This window comes from Nicotiana tabacum, chromosome 22, assembly GCF_000715075.1.
Source record: "Nicotiana tabacum cultivar K326 chromosome 22, ASM71507v2, whole genome shotgun sequence".
NCBI lineage: Eukaryota > Viridiplantae > Streptophyta > Magnoliopsida > Solanales > Solanaceae > Nicotiana > Nicotiana tabacum.
This window is the reverse complement of record NC_134101.1, coordinates 35,307,641-35,324,574: the sequence shown is the minus strand read 5'-3', so window position 1 is coordinate 35,324,574 and position 16,934 is coordinate 35,307,641. Positions and strand designations below refer to the sequence as shown.

Genomic DNA, 16,934 nt, shown 5'->3' with positions numbered 1-16,934 from the left:
CTTGTGTTTTAGGATAGGTTTATTTTGGTCCCTTAAATATAGCCTTGAGCATATTTAGTCCCTTAAGTAAGTTAAAATGGAGCACCTTTAGTCTCAGTGACACAATGTGTTCAAAAACTAACGGTGTTACCCAACTCTGATTCATGAAGCAAATCTTCTGCTCTGAAGCAAAACGTTTTCTCTCCTTTTATTGGATAGCATAAATTATCACTTAATTCCTCATTTTTAGATTATGTCTTCTAAAATTTTGACCTTGAAAATATTTCCTTATGTGCCAGTTTTCAATGAGAAAATGATACTGAATAGCCGTTGTAAAAAAATAATAGCCGAAAAAATATATAAAATTTGTATATTTTTTGTATATATATATTAATATACAAAAATTATACAAATTTTATATATTTTTTCTGCTACCAGATGTAAATAGATTCTGGCACCGGTTAAAAGTGATAATACAACCTCGTTATTCGTTTGCTTCAATAATATGCCTAGAAGTGATCATCGCAGCTCTATTTCTTTTCAAATTTTAATTTTTCTTTTTGAAAAAAATCAATCAAAAGTATATATATATATATACAAAAAAAATATATAAATTTTATATATTTTTTCGGCTATTATTTTTACAGCGGCTATACAATGTCATTTTCTCATTGAAAACTGGCACATAAGGGGATATTTTCAAGGTCAAAATTTTAGAAGACATTATCTAAAAATGAGGAATTAAAGTGATAATTTGCGTTATCCAATAAAAGGAGAAGAAATATTTTGCTTTAGAGCAGAAGATTTGCTTCATGAATCAGAGTCGGGTAACACCGTTAGTTTTTTAACATATTGTGTTAGTGAGGCTAAAGGTGCTCCACTTTAGCATACTTAAGGGACTAAATATGCTCAGAGTTATATTTGAGGGACTAAAATAGACCTACCTTCAAAGATAAGGAACAATATTGATCAAAAACTCTTCAAAATTGCAATAGCATTTCAAACATTTTAATGAGTACAGCAATTACTATAATAAAAAATGTCAGTCAAGTTAATGCATAATCTCATTCTCATCGGTTGCCGAAAACTAACAGACATCCAATAAAATTGATAAGGATGTGTGTACATAGCATATACATTCAAACTTCTTTATAATAGCCTTATTTATTCAGAATATTTTTGGATGTTATAGGAAAGTGATGTTAAATTGAATATATATTATAACATAAACATAAAAATTTATTCCGGAAAAGCTTAGCTTTTATAGTAAAGTGTTATTATATAGGGATGTTGTTATAGAGAGGTATGACTGTATATATATATACGTTGAAGAAAATCATCAGTCATCAAATACTCAATTAATTTCAAAGCAAGCATCAGCTTATATAAATGGACTTAGGAATCACATTAAATATTTTACTTCCCTAAGAAAATTTGTAAGTTTTAATAGGCTTACATGTTCACTTCCCGCAACACCCAAATCCTTTACAAGTACCAACTCAAGTAAGTTAATTTCCTTTTTTGTTACTTTCTATGAGTATGTAAAATGTACATATTATGGTCTCACGAACCAAAAATCATAAATCGTGATGACATCTAACTCGACCCGCTAGGTAAATCAACTAACAGTCAATACAATTCAAATGAAATTGTAGGAAAATAAGGAAGAATTATCAGAACTTTTACAAATTAACTCAAGAACTGGTAGTACGAATCATGAGCTTCTAAGACTTGGAATTTACAAAGTTGCTACAAATAATTACACGTTCTGTTTGAAAATTACATAAACAGATTAACAAAATCTAAAGCTACCAAGGACAAGTGATAGCTATATCCGGAATGCACGAACATCTTCAGGGTCAGCTCCCAACATCACCAGTAGCTCCGCTCCAAATATCTGCACGCAAGGTGCAGAAGTGTAGTATGGGTATAACCGTCCCATGTACCCAATAAGTATTTTGTCTAACCTCGTCAAAGTAGTGACGAGGCTTTTTAGTTAAAAGATGCTCACTGATAAAATTTATAATGTAACTAACAATAGAACTATACTACAGTATAACAGAATAGAGCACACGAATGAATGTATAAAGCAATAACAAAGTACTAGAAGAGATCACAATCCAACATTTTCAATATTTTGACCAATCCTTTCCTTAGAGCGAAACCCAATGAACCACAATAATCACCTCTAAACTTTCATAGTATGAGAGAAACACTCAAGACATCAAATTCAACGGCACGGCAACACCCTTCGTGCATTTATCACATCCTCACCAAATATGCGTAAAACAGTACCAATCGAAGGGCAAAAATACCGATAACAGAAATGACAAAGTAGGAAATACGCAAGTAGTAATAATGAACGAGAATATACATAAGGACATCAGTAACAGACTAGGCGAAAAGCATAAAGGTAATGGCAACAATTAGGAAAAGGAATGTAACTTCAACTAATTAGCATGGTGGAGGCATGAAAATAGATATAGCAAATAAGAAAGGGGACACATGATCTTTATAAGTTAACAAGTAGAGACAGGAATGACTAACATGAAAGAAGACTTGTACCTAAGTGTAACAAAACAGATATGTCATAGGTGCAATTATAACAGCAAGAAGTAGGCATGATATTTACAAGTTAAGCAAGTAGAAGGCATGAGTGTCACAATAACAAATAAGATAAAGAACAAGAACATGTCTTTAACGACAAGTCACATAAGAACCGTAAGTACGACAGTGACAATTCAAGGTAAGGACATGAAGATATCTGCAAGAAAAAGGATATCACAACATAATGCATGTCACTCATCCTCACTTGCACGGAAACACCCTTCGTGCCATGAACTCGCAATAACACAAAAGCATGATAATATAAATGCAATGGCACGGCATCACCCTTCGTGCTTTTACTCACATAACATGGCACGGCATCACCCTTCGTGCTTTTACTCTCAATAATATGGCACGGCAGCACCCTTTGTGCTTTTATTCTCAATAATATGGCACGGCATCACCCTTCGTCCTTTACAATCTCCCTCACGTGATAATGTATAAACAAAGGCACGGCATTACCTTTCGTGCTTTATACTCTTCCTTACCAAATATATGTATATCAATGACAAATAAGACAGGAAGCATAAATAGTGTCAATGAGAATGTTTTAATGAATATTACAAATGAATCCCAATCACAACTTTCCAAGCCAACAATAATTCAATAAACCCGCAAGAACCTTATTATTCAAGTATTCCAACAAATCTCACAAATGATCTACAACGCAAGTATAGAATCTAGTATTTGAAGAATATTGGCTGTAGCAATGTATTAATGATTATGCATATTGATTTCCATTGAATTTAATCAAGTTATAATAAGCTAAGTCTTAGTTTCTAACATTTAATACTATGTTCTTAGTATCTTGGAGCCAAGTAAGGCATGAAGCAAGAAGGTCACGCGATTCTACAAGACACAATTTATAACATAATTTACCCCCGAGCATGGTTAACCCTGGCACATGCATATATGCTTGTCACCTTATATATGTATCACCCCTGCATGTAACAAATAGTGTCAAATAGTAGGAAAACTTCTTCAACAAAGTTAGGCAAGATACTTACCTCGCTCCAAAAGTCCACTCAAAGCTCAATCACAACTTTGCCTTTCAAACGAGCCTTCGAACCGAAAGAATCTAGCAATTTACCAACTAAAGGATTCAAATTAAGCCTTAGAAAATACCCATAACTGCAAAGGATTCAATTTAGGTCATTATTGAAAAATCAGCAAAAGTCAACTCCCGGGCCCGCTTGGTCCAAACCCAAAATTCGGACCGAAACCCGATTATCCATTCGCCCCTGAGCCCGATTATGTGATTTGTTTTGGAACCCGATCTCAATTTGAGGTCTAAATCTCCTTTTTATAAAAATTTTTATTTCTACTCAAACCCCCAATTTCCACCATAAAAATACTAGATTTTAGGTTGAAATCTTATGAAAAAATAGTGAAAGATCGAAAGGAAATGGGTTAGAATCACTTACCAATGTTTTGGGGAAGACAAGTTCTTTGAAAAATCGCCTCTACAGCTCTTGAGTTTGAAAATTTGAAGAATGAACCAAAAATTCAGTCTAAGTCAAGTTTTGATCAGTTGCATGTGTCGCATTTGCGACCTGGGGTTCGCAAATGCGAGCCCCGCAAATGCGACAATTTTTTCGCAAATGCGAAACTGCCCTATACCTGCTGTCATCGCAAATGCGAACAAGTGTTCGCAAATGCGGATAAGAGAGGATCACATATGCGACCAAAACTTCGCAAATACGAAGGTCCACCCCCCAGCCCACTGCTCGCAAATGCGAGGGTCCCTTCGCAAATGCGAAATCTGCAGGCCTGATGCACCAGCTATGACTTTCTAAGTTCGATTCACTCTGTAGCCTATCTAAAACTCACCCGAGCCCTCGGGGCTCCAAACCAAATATGCACACAAGTTTAAAAATATTATACGAACTTGCTCGCGCGATCAAATCGCCAAAATAACACCTAGAACAATGAATTGAATACCAAATCAAATGAAATTTTCAAGAAAATTTTGAAACTTCTATTTTCACAACCGGACGTCCGAATCACGTCAAACCAACTCCGTTTCTCACCAAATTTCACAGACAAGTCATAAATATGGTGTTGGACCTATACCGGGTTCTGGAACTAAAATACGGACCCGATATCCAAAAAGTCAATTATTGGTCAAACATTTCAAATTCATTGAGCCTTTAAACTTTCAAATTTCAACAAAATGCGATAACTCGAGGTAGGGACTTCCGAATTCGATTTCGGACATACTCCAAGTCCCAAATCATGATACGACCTATAGGGACCGTCAAAACACGGATCTGAGTCCATTTGCTTAAAATGTTGACCAAAGTCAACTCAAATGGCTTTTAAGGAAGAATATTCATATTTTTATCGGTTTTTAACATAAAAGCTTTCCGGAAAAACATCCAGACTACGCACGCAAACCGAGGGGGACTAAAATGAGATATTTGAGGCTTCAAAGCGCAGAATTAAGTTATAAAGCATAAGATGTCCTATCGGGTCATCACATATGGTTATGCAAATTTGGGCTAGAAAGCACTTCCTACTGTTATTTAGTACTATGAAGTAGTGTCCTCTTTTTTTTTCTTTTTTTCTTTTTTGTGTTAATAATATATCAGTAAGAAATGATATATTAGGTGTGAGAGGAAATTTTATTTGAATATCCAGAAATCGTCAGAGATCTGTTTTTTTAATCGAAATATTTTAAAGATCCATATCATCTACTTTTTGCATAAAGTAATCCTTGAATAATATCATATACTGCCTAGGAATGGTGTTGATTTATTTAAGAATAAATCTTATTTTGAATTTAACAATCTAATATCTATATTTCCAGAGATATATGTATATTGGATGAATTTGTTATATATATTTATTGATTATCATGAATATGTTGCATGGTAAATTTTAGTTAACGATCTGTAATGTGGTATGATGAAGATTAGGGAACATAATGATTCAATCGAATAGGAGATTCGAGTAAGTCTCTTCAAATTTTTAAAATGACGAGCAATTGATCCACTCCTTTTTTTTCACCATGCATGGCGAACAAATTTAAAGGAAACAACATATTCTAAATTTTCTTACTAATTTTTAAATTTGTACTACTATAGAGTTATCTCATGATTTCTTTTGCATTATGTTTATGCCATAAGGATTGGATGTGCTCTTTGATATTTATACCCCTATTCTTTTTATTTCTTGAATCGTTTTTAACATTAATCTTAAATTATACTGAGATTTGATAATCTTGCATAGTTAGAAGGAAAAATCCCTTGAACTAACGTTTTTGAATGATTTCAAAACATTGAAGCATTTTAATTCTTGCCATTTATCATTCATCATTTTGAGCTTGTAATTTTCTACTTTAAGTTTCATATTAATCATCACATATAGTTTTTGATAATAATTATTTCATTTTAAAAAGCTTGTATGTATAGATATGGGATACACGACAATGCACGTGTCCCAGAAACTAGTACTATATTATAAGTGGAACCTTCAAAAGTTAAAGTTGAATTACCCAATTATCCATTAAAAATTGAGTGACTATTTTGTCCTTCACCTAATAAAAACATTCTATTAAATGAATAATTCCAGCTATATTTTTTAATTATAATTTACATATCAAACTTTTCACATTTCATCTTCTATAACTCTTTTAACTTATTCCCTCATTAACCGGTGCATTAACCAAACTAATTCAGCCAACCTATTCGTTACTACAAAAAAATTGTAGAATATGAGGAGTTACACGTAAGTAAATTAATGGAGGTTACTTCTATCAATAAATATATGCAATGAAAAGCCAAAGAACACCAACCAGGAAAGAACTATATAAAGCAATGAAATGATTTCCGTTTCTCTCAAGGACGCTTTTAGAGGAGCAGATTTTCTTTGATCTTACATTGTCGTTTTCTTTCTTTTTTTTCATTTCCTTTTCTTTCTTTTTCATCCATAAAAATTTATAGGAAATAAAAGATATTGAGAGTTGGAGAAGTATGTAGATACGATAAATACTAGAATAAAAGAGTTTCAACTCATTACTTTCAGACTTCACGGATGATGAAGACCACCTATAACACTAGCGGAGTTCGTGAGATATATGAGATTTTCTCAGAAAGGTTTATTTTAGGATTGGCATTAGTTGATACATTTTGTTTAGTGTGTAGGATTACAATATTTTGAGATGAGAAGACAATATATACTTGTCACGACCCCAATTTTCTTCTGTAGGTTATCGTGATGATACCTATTCTCTAATATTAGGTAAGCCTATCAATTATGCGGAATACTAAACTAAAACTCAAATCTCAACATATAAATAAATCAAACCGCGATTCAAATAGTTACAACTCCCAAAACCCGGTAGAAATAAGTCACAAGTTTCTAAGAATTTATTCTAAGTGTTTCCATACATCAGAGTCTAAAGAGAATAAGGAAAGCAACACAATAAGGATAGAAGAGGACTCTGAGGTATGCGGACGCTGGCAGATATACATTGAAGTCTTCGCGTGCAGCTAGTTCACTGATACCTGGTCCGATAGGAAGTACCTAGATTTGCATAAAAAGATGTGCAGAAGTGTAGTATGACTACACCACAGCGGTACCCAGTAAGTGCCAAGCCTAACCTCGGTAGAGTAGTGACGAGGTCAGGTCAGGCCCTACTGGAAATAATACAGGACATGGTGAAATGTTTAACAATACAATAACAATAAAATGACAATGGTAATGAATCAAGTAAGTAGTATGTCACAATTTAATTACACAGAATAAGGACAAATAATACCTAGCGGAAGAAAACAGAAATTTACAACTTTAAAAAATTCACAAAAAAATAACCAAGGCAAATGCAACCATAAAGAAATATCAACAAGGGCACTCCCGAGATACCGCCTCGTAGTCCCAAATCATAAATAAATTCACAATATCTCATTTCCTTATATCACCACAGGAGCCTTCACATTTAATTTTAAAGAAAATATTTTTTTCGAAATAGCATCCTGCGTTTTAGCCACCCTTATCACACCGCATGACTTCTAATAGTTCCCCTACTAGCCAAGCGTATCAAGCCACCCTTATCTCACCGCATGCGTTTCAACACCCAGACCTTATACCACCGCATGCGTATCAATATCACAATATATCATAATTTGCACCTCGAGTGCCCAAATATTTTAACTTGTCAAAATAAATCAACAACAATAATATTTTTCACAATAAGGAGCTCACGGCTCAATCACAATGAGTATAAAAATCTCACAAAATATTCGGGACTGAATAACTCAGCAAAAATAATATTTCACAATTTTTAGCACGTTGCCTCAATACCAAATTTAAAAATGTCAAATACTTCATATTAATAATAATTCAATTAAGAAATTCAACTTTCAAATAATGAGCACAAAATAAAAGAAACAAAGTTTCAACTAAATAGGTAAAGCAATTAGCAGAAAAAATGTCAGGCAAATTTAAAATATAAAAATAGATCAATGATGATGAATATAACCGGATAAAATAATTTAATTAATGTGTAACAGAGATATACACAATTTAAAACCAAAGTTTTCCACATTTAGCTCGTGTACATACTCTTCACCTCGTATATACGAATTTTCACACATCACAATTATCATATCAATATCAATGTCACGACCCAAAATCCTAACCTGTCGTGATGGCGCCTATCGATGGTACTAGGCAAGCCGATTCTCAAAAGTACTTCCAATGTTTCACAAAAGATAAGTTAAAAGCTTTTACATGACAGAGTTTTCGTAAAAACGGGAGTTAAACTCAAAATATAGTGCGAAAAAATAGCCCCAAACATCGGGTGTCACCAAATCATGAGCATATAAACAACCAGTCTAAGAAATAATATTTACAAGAGTCTATGTCAAAATACCAATACAGAAAAGAAAAGATAACAAGGAAGGAGAGACAAGGACTGCGAACGCCGGCAGTTACCTCGTGAATCTCCGATACTCAACCACGCAGGAGATCAACATCCTCCGTGATCAAAAACACCTGGATCTGCACATGAAGTACATGGTGTAGCATGAGTACAACCAACTAGTAAGTAACAATAATAATTAAGGAATTGAAAGGTAGTAACTAGCTATACAAATACAGTTCATTTCAGTAATTTCAGCAATGATATAATTAAGTATGGATTATATAAAACGGTTGCAAGTTCAATATTTTGAAGTAAGTAAGCAGTTCTTTTATAATTAAGAAATATTCAAATTTATTTCCCATTATTTAACAATTTATCTCAGGCCAAGGAGGCAATATCATTTATGGTAAATTCCAAAGCAATCAATTCAATCATGCGCAAATCATGCCGAGGTCGTACGGCTCGCTCCAACATAAATATTTAAACTGTGCATTGCCGAGGGTCGAACGGTGCGAACCATAGATGCATCTATTAAATCTGCCGAGGCGTTCGGCCCGCTCCACAAAACGATAAACACATTCAAACAACCAAGTCAAGAATTTATTAAGGGGTAATTATTCAAGAAAATGCCAAAATTCTCATTTATAATCCAAGTATTTAACTTGCGATAGGTGGGAATCACGTACCTTGACATAGATGACGAAAATCTCCCTTCCAAGAGCTCCAAAAATCGCCCAACCAAATGAAAAATGGAGGAAAAATGGATAAATCTCGTCTTTAAAACTTCACTGCCCAGGTCCGCCCTTCTTCGCGATTGCGGAAAGACCATCGCGATCGCAAAGGCCAAAGAAACACTGTCCTCCAAATTTCCTCTTCGCCTTCGCGACCAAAGCCTCGCGTTCGCGATGCCTTCAGGCCCTACTGCTTTGCGTTCGCGGTTGAAGCTTCGCGTTCGCGAAGGCTAAATGACTCCAGGCCCAGATCCTCACTTCCTTCTACGCGTTCGCGACTGCCCAATCGCGTTCGCATAGGTCCATCAAGCCCTTCACTGCCTTCGCGTCTCCCCCATCGCATTTGCGATGGGCAAAATCAAGCAGCCCCAAAAGTTCCTCTCTGCGAACGCGGGACTCCCTTCGCGTTCGGGAGGAAGGAAGCCAGATACCAACAACATCAGTTCCAAAACAGCTCGAATTGATCCGAAACCACCCCGAAACACACCCCGAGGTCCCCGGGACCCCGTCCAATCATACTAACCAATCCCATAACATAACACGGACCTGCTCGAAGCCTCAAATTATATCATACAATACTAAAATCATGAATCGCACCCCAAATCAAGCTTAATGAACTTTAGAATTTCAAACTTCTGCCTTCGATGCCGAAACCTATCAAATCATGTCCGATTGATCTCAAATTTTGCACACAAGTCATAATTGACATTACGGACCTACTCCAACTTCCGGAATCGGAATCCGACCCCGATATCAAAAGGTCCATTCCCAATCAATCTTTCCAAAAACCTTTAATTTTTTATTTTTCGCCAAATGACCCCGAAATGACCTGCGGACCTCCAAATCCACTTCCGGACGCGCTCCCAATACCAGAATTACCATACGGAGCTATTCCCAGACTCGGAATCCCAAACGGACATTGATAACATTGAAATACACTCCGACCCAAATTTATAAAATTCTTCCAAAATGTCAACCTTCCACAATAGGCGCCGAAACGCTCTCGGGTCATCCAAAACACGATTCGGACATACTCCCAAGTCCAAAATCATCATACGAACCTATTGGAACCTTCTAATCCCGATTCCGAGGCCGTTTACTCAAAAATCAAACCTTAGTCAATTCTTCCAACTTAAAGCTTCCGAAATTAGAATTTTCTTTCCAAATCAACTCCAAACTTCCCGAAATTCAATTCCAACCACGCGCACAAGTCATAATACCTGAAGTGAAGCTACTCAAGGCCTCAAACTACTGAACGATGCACTGGAGCTCAAAACGACCGGTCGGGTCGTTACACCGAATCTAGCCATAAGCAGTACAATACAATTAGTATAGGCTAAATGAATCAATTCCATAAGAAAACACGAAATTATAAGTCAAAATCCGAAATTGGCTCAAATAAGCCCCCGGGCCCACGTGTCGAAATCCGACAAAAGTCACAAAACCCAAAAGCCCATTCACTCACGAGTCTAGCCATATCAAATTTATCAAAATCCGACACCATTTGTTCATCCAAATCCCCCAAATTCACTCTTCAATTCTCTAGCCCTAAACCCCTAAATTTCACCTCAAAAACTCACCAACTAGGTGTAAAATTAGTGGGGAAACATCATTATTGAACATAAATAGACACAAGGAGCTTACCTCAGTAATCACTTCAACATCCCTCTAAAAATCCTCCAAAATCCGAACTCAAAGTGGTGAAAATGGTGAAAAATCTCGAAGTCCCGTATTTATATGTTCTGCCCAGGCCTTTCGCACCTACAACCTATCATCCGCACTTGCGGAACCGCTTTTGCGGTTATACCTCCGCTTCTGCGGAATCCACTTAAGCCATTGGGCTCACACCTGCGCTCCAAGTCTCGTACCTGCAAAGGTGCTTCTGCGGCCCTTCATCCGGTTCCGCGGAAATGCCCAAGCCTTCAAATTTCGCATCTGCGGAGCCATTCACGCATTTGCGGGCTCACAGATGCGCATTCTCCTACGCACCTACGTCTCTTGCCCTTCCTGGCCTTGCCCGCTTCTGTGGCCTCCCTCTTTGCTTCTACGGGCTTGCACCTACAATTAAACTTCTGTAGGTGCGATTACACCAGCTAAGTCCAAACTTTAGCAGTCTTCCAACTTCAAAACTTGGTCCGTTAACCACCCGAAATCAAATATACCAACAAGTCTTATAACCCAATACGAACTTAGTCGAATCCTCAAATCACCTCAAGCAACCTCAAAACACGAATTACACACGGATTCAAGCCTAATGAACTTCAAAATTTCTAAATTCTACAAACAACGCCGAAACCTATCAAATCACGTCCGATTGACCTCAAATTTTGCACACAAGTCATAAATTGCACCACGAACCTACTCCAACTTCCGAAAATCTAATCCGACCCCGATATCAAAAAGTCCACCCTCGGTCAAACTTTTCAAAAACTTCAAATTTCCATTTTTTGCCAAGTGACCCCGAAATGACCTACAGACCTCAAAATCCACTTCCGGACGCGCCCCTAAGTCCAGAATCATCATACGAACCTGTTGGAACCTTCAAATTCCGATTCCGAGGTCGTTTACTCGAAATCGTACCTTAGTAATTTCTTCCAACTTAAAGCTTCTGAAATAAGAATTTTCTTTCTAAATCAACTCTGAACTTCCCTAAATTCAATTCCGACCACACGTACAAGTCATAATACCTGAAGTGAAGCTACTCATGGCCTCAAACTTCCAAACTATGCGCTAGGGCTCAAAACGACCGGTCGGGTCATTACAATCAATCCTAAGGGGAATCCCCTCCCCCCAAGGTTAGACAAGTCACTTACCTCGAACACGGTAATTCTTTACTCTACTATGCTTTTGCCTCGCGAATTGGCCTCCGAAAGCCTCGTATCTAGTCACAATTAATTCGATTCAATCAATACATATTATTGGAATTTATTCCATATGAAAATATAAATTTTCCAATAAAATCCGAAAATTAACTCAAAAATCGCCCGTAGGGCCCACGTCTCAGAACCCGACAAAAGTTACAAAATATGAATGCCCATTAAATCACAAGTCCAACCATACCAAAATCACTAAATTCCGACATCAATTCAACCCTAAAATCTTCATTCTAAACTTAGGCATTTTTACAATTTTTTCAACTTAATCCACCAATTAAATGTTAAAAACAACCATGGATTTGGGTACTTTAACCAAAATTGAGTTAAGAACACTTACCCCGATATTTTCCTTGAAAATCTCCCGAAAATTGCCTCTCTCCGAGCTCCAAATCGGTTCCCATTTTCAGAACTTAAGCTCTCTGTCCAGGCATTCCTTCTTTGCGAACGCGACACATCCCTCGCGTTCGCGAAGCACATTTTTGTGCTGTCCAGATTTCCTCCTTCGCGAATACGAGACCGGTCTCGCGAACGCGAAGACCAATTTACCCCAGGCCAGTTTTCCCTTTCGCGAACGCGAGGCCTCGATCGCAAACGCGTAGCTTGCCCTTCGACCCTTCGCGAACGCGTGCCCCTGTTCGCGAACGCGAAGCACAAAATGGCAGTCCGAAATTTCCTCTTCGCGAACACGTGCCCTCGGTCGCAAACGCGAAGCACAAAATGGCCAGTCCGAATTTCCTCTTCATGAACGCGAGACTCCCCTCGCGAACGCGATAAACGAAACCAGATACATGCATTAGAAAATTCCAGTAGATGTTTAAGTCCAAATTTCGATCCGTTAACCATCTGAAACACACCCGAGACCCCCGGGACCTCAACTAAATACACCAACAAGTCCTAAAATATCATAAGAACTTAGTTGAAACCTCAAATCACATCAAACAACGCTAAAATCATAATTCACACCCCAAATCAAGCTTAACAAAACTAACGAATTCCAACATCTACATTAGATATCGAAACCTATCAATTCAATTCCGATTGACCTCAAATTTTGCACACAAGTCATAAATGACATAACGGAGCTATGAAAATTTTCAGAACTGGATTCCGACTCCGATATCAAAAAGTCAACTTCCCAGTCAAACTTCCAAACTTAAATTTCTATTTTTGTCATTTCAAGCCTAATTTAGCTACGGACTTCCAAATAATTTTTCGGACACGCTCTTAAGTCAATCACCATACAGAGCTATTGGAATTATCAGAACTCTATTCCGGTATCGGTCAACCTTTTCAACTTAAGCTTTCAACCTTGAGACTAAGTGTCTCAATTCATTCCGAAATCTCACTGGACTCGAACTGACTACCCCGGCAAGTCGCAATACAGCTATAAAGTACAGAATTAGCAGTAAATGAATGAATAAGTCTACAACTCTCAAAATGACCGGTCGGGTCGTTACAATACTATTCATATACAACTATCTACGAGCAAAAAATGGTGTTGTTTGTGTATTTCAAAGGGTGTATTAAATGTTAGTTGACCGCTTCAATTATTTTCATCTAGCTATTTTTAAAATTTCGTCCCTTGACATTTCTCCTAAGGTTTAGATATTTAGTTTTTATGAGTTTTATTATGACTGTGAATATTACTAATTAGAGCGTTGATATTCTTTTTACCAGTCAATAGATGACTGATCTTGAAAGAAAATAAAAATAATTGAATTTGTTGGTGAAATGCTCATGAAAATTTCAAGCGAGAAGTTTCAAAAACTTCCACAGTAGGGAGATCTTAATCTTCCTTTCCTTTTTTTTTTAGTGTTTACAAATAAAATAAAGCAATTAATATAACTTTCAATTACGTGCATCACTCAGAAAAGAAGGTTAAGAAGTTAAGGATATTAAAAGATGTACAATAATTAACATTTTGTATGCTATAAAATTTGTTTTAAACTCAAGCACTTTAGAATATACACGCAGTATAGGTGATAATTTTTTTTAATTTACTACAATTAAGTAAGGATTGATGTTAGGTATACACGTGCGAAACACGTCTCCGAAAACTAGTAGATAAATAGGATTCTTGGCCAAAGAAAGGTGCCAAGTCATCTCCTATTATCCCTACTTTATATATATATATATATATATATATATATTACCCAATTAAGTACAACTACAATATCATACAACTTAGATATTGTCACGACCCAAAATCCAGAGGCGGACCCAGGATTTGAGCAGGATGGGGGCACCATTGTCTTAAACATGCCAATTACTAGTGATAAAGTTCGGCGCAACTCTATGAAAACATATATGATAACTTATCAGCAAAATACAAACTTTAATATTATCGAATATCATCAATGTGATACCAATATAACAAAAGTACATCATTCGTTCATACTTGAACTCGACGCACTTTCATATTTTAAAAACGGTCAATAATAACATAATTACTTACATTTGTAAATACTTCCTTCTCAAAGTAACAAACTAAACAACCATTTAAAAACGTATCACTAATACTACTACGTAATTCATCTTTGATGTACTTCATGGATGAAAATGCTCTTTCCATCGTTGCAGTCATGACGGGTAAAATTAGAGTTAACTTTATAAGTAAATAAACAAGTGAATAACTCTCTGCAAGATTTGCTTCAACCAAGGCTTTTTCCAAATCACCAATTCCTTTCGAATCAGAAAACCTAAGGTCACCATGTCGCATGTGCAATATGAAAGTATCAAGTTGGTGACTAAGATCTCGAAGCTTCAATTCACCAAACTCATCTGGATAATACTTGGCCAATGTTATTATTTTTTCCTTATCAAAATTAGCAAATGAATTAACCGGATTCAAGCTAGCCATACCAAGAAGCAAGTTACCACTCACAACATCAAAACGATTGTTAAGCTCCTAAAGCTGCAAATCAATCACAGTAGAAGGTCTACACTTTGACTTTCCAAGAATATAGAATTCTTCCATATTTGGTACCATAATATTATGTGTTAGCACAAAATGAAGAGACTTCATCCATTAATGACATCCATCTATCTTCTCTCATTACTTGCAACCTTTCCTTTGTGAGGTAAAGAAATACCATGGCATTGACAATATCTTGCTCTTTCTTTTGCAAAGCTTTACCTTTACTCGTTCGACATCATCAACACTTTCAACATCAAGTGAAGCAAGAAAATAAAGTCAAATGCATTGATTTTACTCAAAAACGCTTCTGCTTGTAATCTATCATCAGCCTCAGAACCTTCACATTCAACCACCTCAAGCACATGAACAATAGATGAAAATAAAACAACAAAGTTATCCAACGTTCTACAATGTGATCCCCAACGAGTGTCACCTAGCCTTTGAAGCCTTCGCTCTTGATTTAATCCTTTCCCACTTTGAAGTTCACCATTCTCTAGCAATTTCTCCAACAATTCTGCTTGATGATCGCGAAGTTGATCTCTACGCTTAAAAGATGCTCAAACTACATTAAACACGTTAGCAATTATAGCAAAGAAAGTCTCCACCTCCTTATATTTTTTAGCCACAGCCACAAGTGTCAATTGCAATTGATGTGCAAAACAATAAATACAATATGCCGATGGAGTTTGTTCTAAAATTAAAGCTTTAAGACCATTCATCTTTTCTTGCATGTTACTAGCTCCATCATATCCTTGTCCACGTATTTTGGATGGACTTAATGAGTGTTTCAATAGTAAAGAATATATTAATTCCTTCAATGACTTTGCAGATTGTGAGCACGTGATTTTTGTCCGACTAAAATATTCCTATAGAAATTCACAAATAGATTTTTCTTAATTGTTTTTAGTTTTATAGAATTTGTAGGAATTTTGGTTAAAAGTTGCTTGCATTTAGTTGCATATTTAACATTCTAAAATCATAAAAAAAAATATCAAAATATCTGAAGTATTTCGTGCATAACATTTTTTGTCTAGTTGCATTTAGGATTTAATTGCATGAGTTAAATGCATTATTAAACGAAAACCACAAAAAAATATGAGTCATTTTTACATTTTTAGCTTTAAATTACAAATTAGTAATTCTTCTTTTATTAGTCTAAATTCATTAATTATGGTAAAATAGATAACTAGGTTTATTTCTACAAATTAGATTGATTTAGGACTTAATTTAGGTTTTTAATTAATTCTGTTTGGTCTTGAATTTGGGCCAAAACAATTTCTGGCCCAAACAATTACCCCAAATCCGCCCAACCCAACACCTACAAACCCCCTCACCCGGCCCAGCCTCGTCACTTAACCAAAATGACGTCGTTTCGTTAACGACGATCTCAGCTGTTGATTTTCTTTGATCGAACGGCCCGCAACTCCCCCCTCTAACCCTTATATCTATCGTAACTCCCCCCCTCCCCCCAAAAACCCTTCAGACCCCTCTCATTTCCCTTTCTTTCTCTTTCACTCACCCAAACCCTAGCCGCCCCCAAACCCCTCATCTCTCTCTCTCAAACTCCCTCGGAACCCTAGCCGCCCAAAAATTCCACACCGGCGGTGCTACTCCAATCACCCCCAAATTTTTACCACACAACCCCCAGACCCTCCTAAATCATAACCCTTTATCAATTTTCCCAAAAATCCTCACCCATTTCCCTCAATTTCAAATCTGAAAATAAATAAAAAAAATCAGCTTTGCACTTTGTGGATTTCTGCACTATTTGCGTTCTTTTTGGGTTGAAGCTCACCCAAATCGATTGCTCTTGACAAGAGCAGTCGTTTTGGGTCAGTTTTGATCCATTTCGAAATATTAACTGGAGTCCGTCCAGAATTTCGCCACTGTTTTGTTTGCCATGTTCTTCAATCTTTGTTTCTTAAGGTTCAATCGATATTCCTACTCATTCTTTCCTA

At 36.4% G+C, this 16,934-nt stretch overlaps 1 protein-coding gene across 1 annotated transcript; it reads right to left on the bottom strand.

Annotated features, from left to right (window-relative positions):
* Positions 1-14,481: 14,481 nt before the first annotated feature.
* Positions 14,482-15,707, bottom strand: LOC107814747 (uncharacterized). Its single transcript, XM_075242793.1, has 4 exons — positions 15,647-15,707; positions 15,272-15,532; positions 15,080-15,195; positions 14,482-14,967 (listed from the first exon to the last, which is right to left on the bottom strand). The coding sequence occupies exons 1-4, from the start codon at positions 15,705-15,707 to the stop codon at positions 14,482-14,484; spliced, it is 924 nt and encodes a 307-aa protein (XP_075098894.1).
* Positions 15,708-16,934: the final 1,227 nt, after the last annotated feature.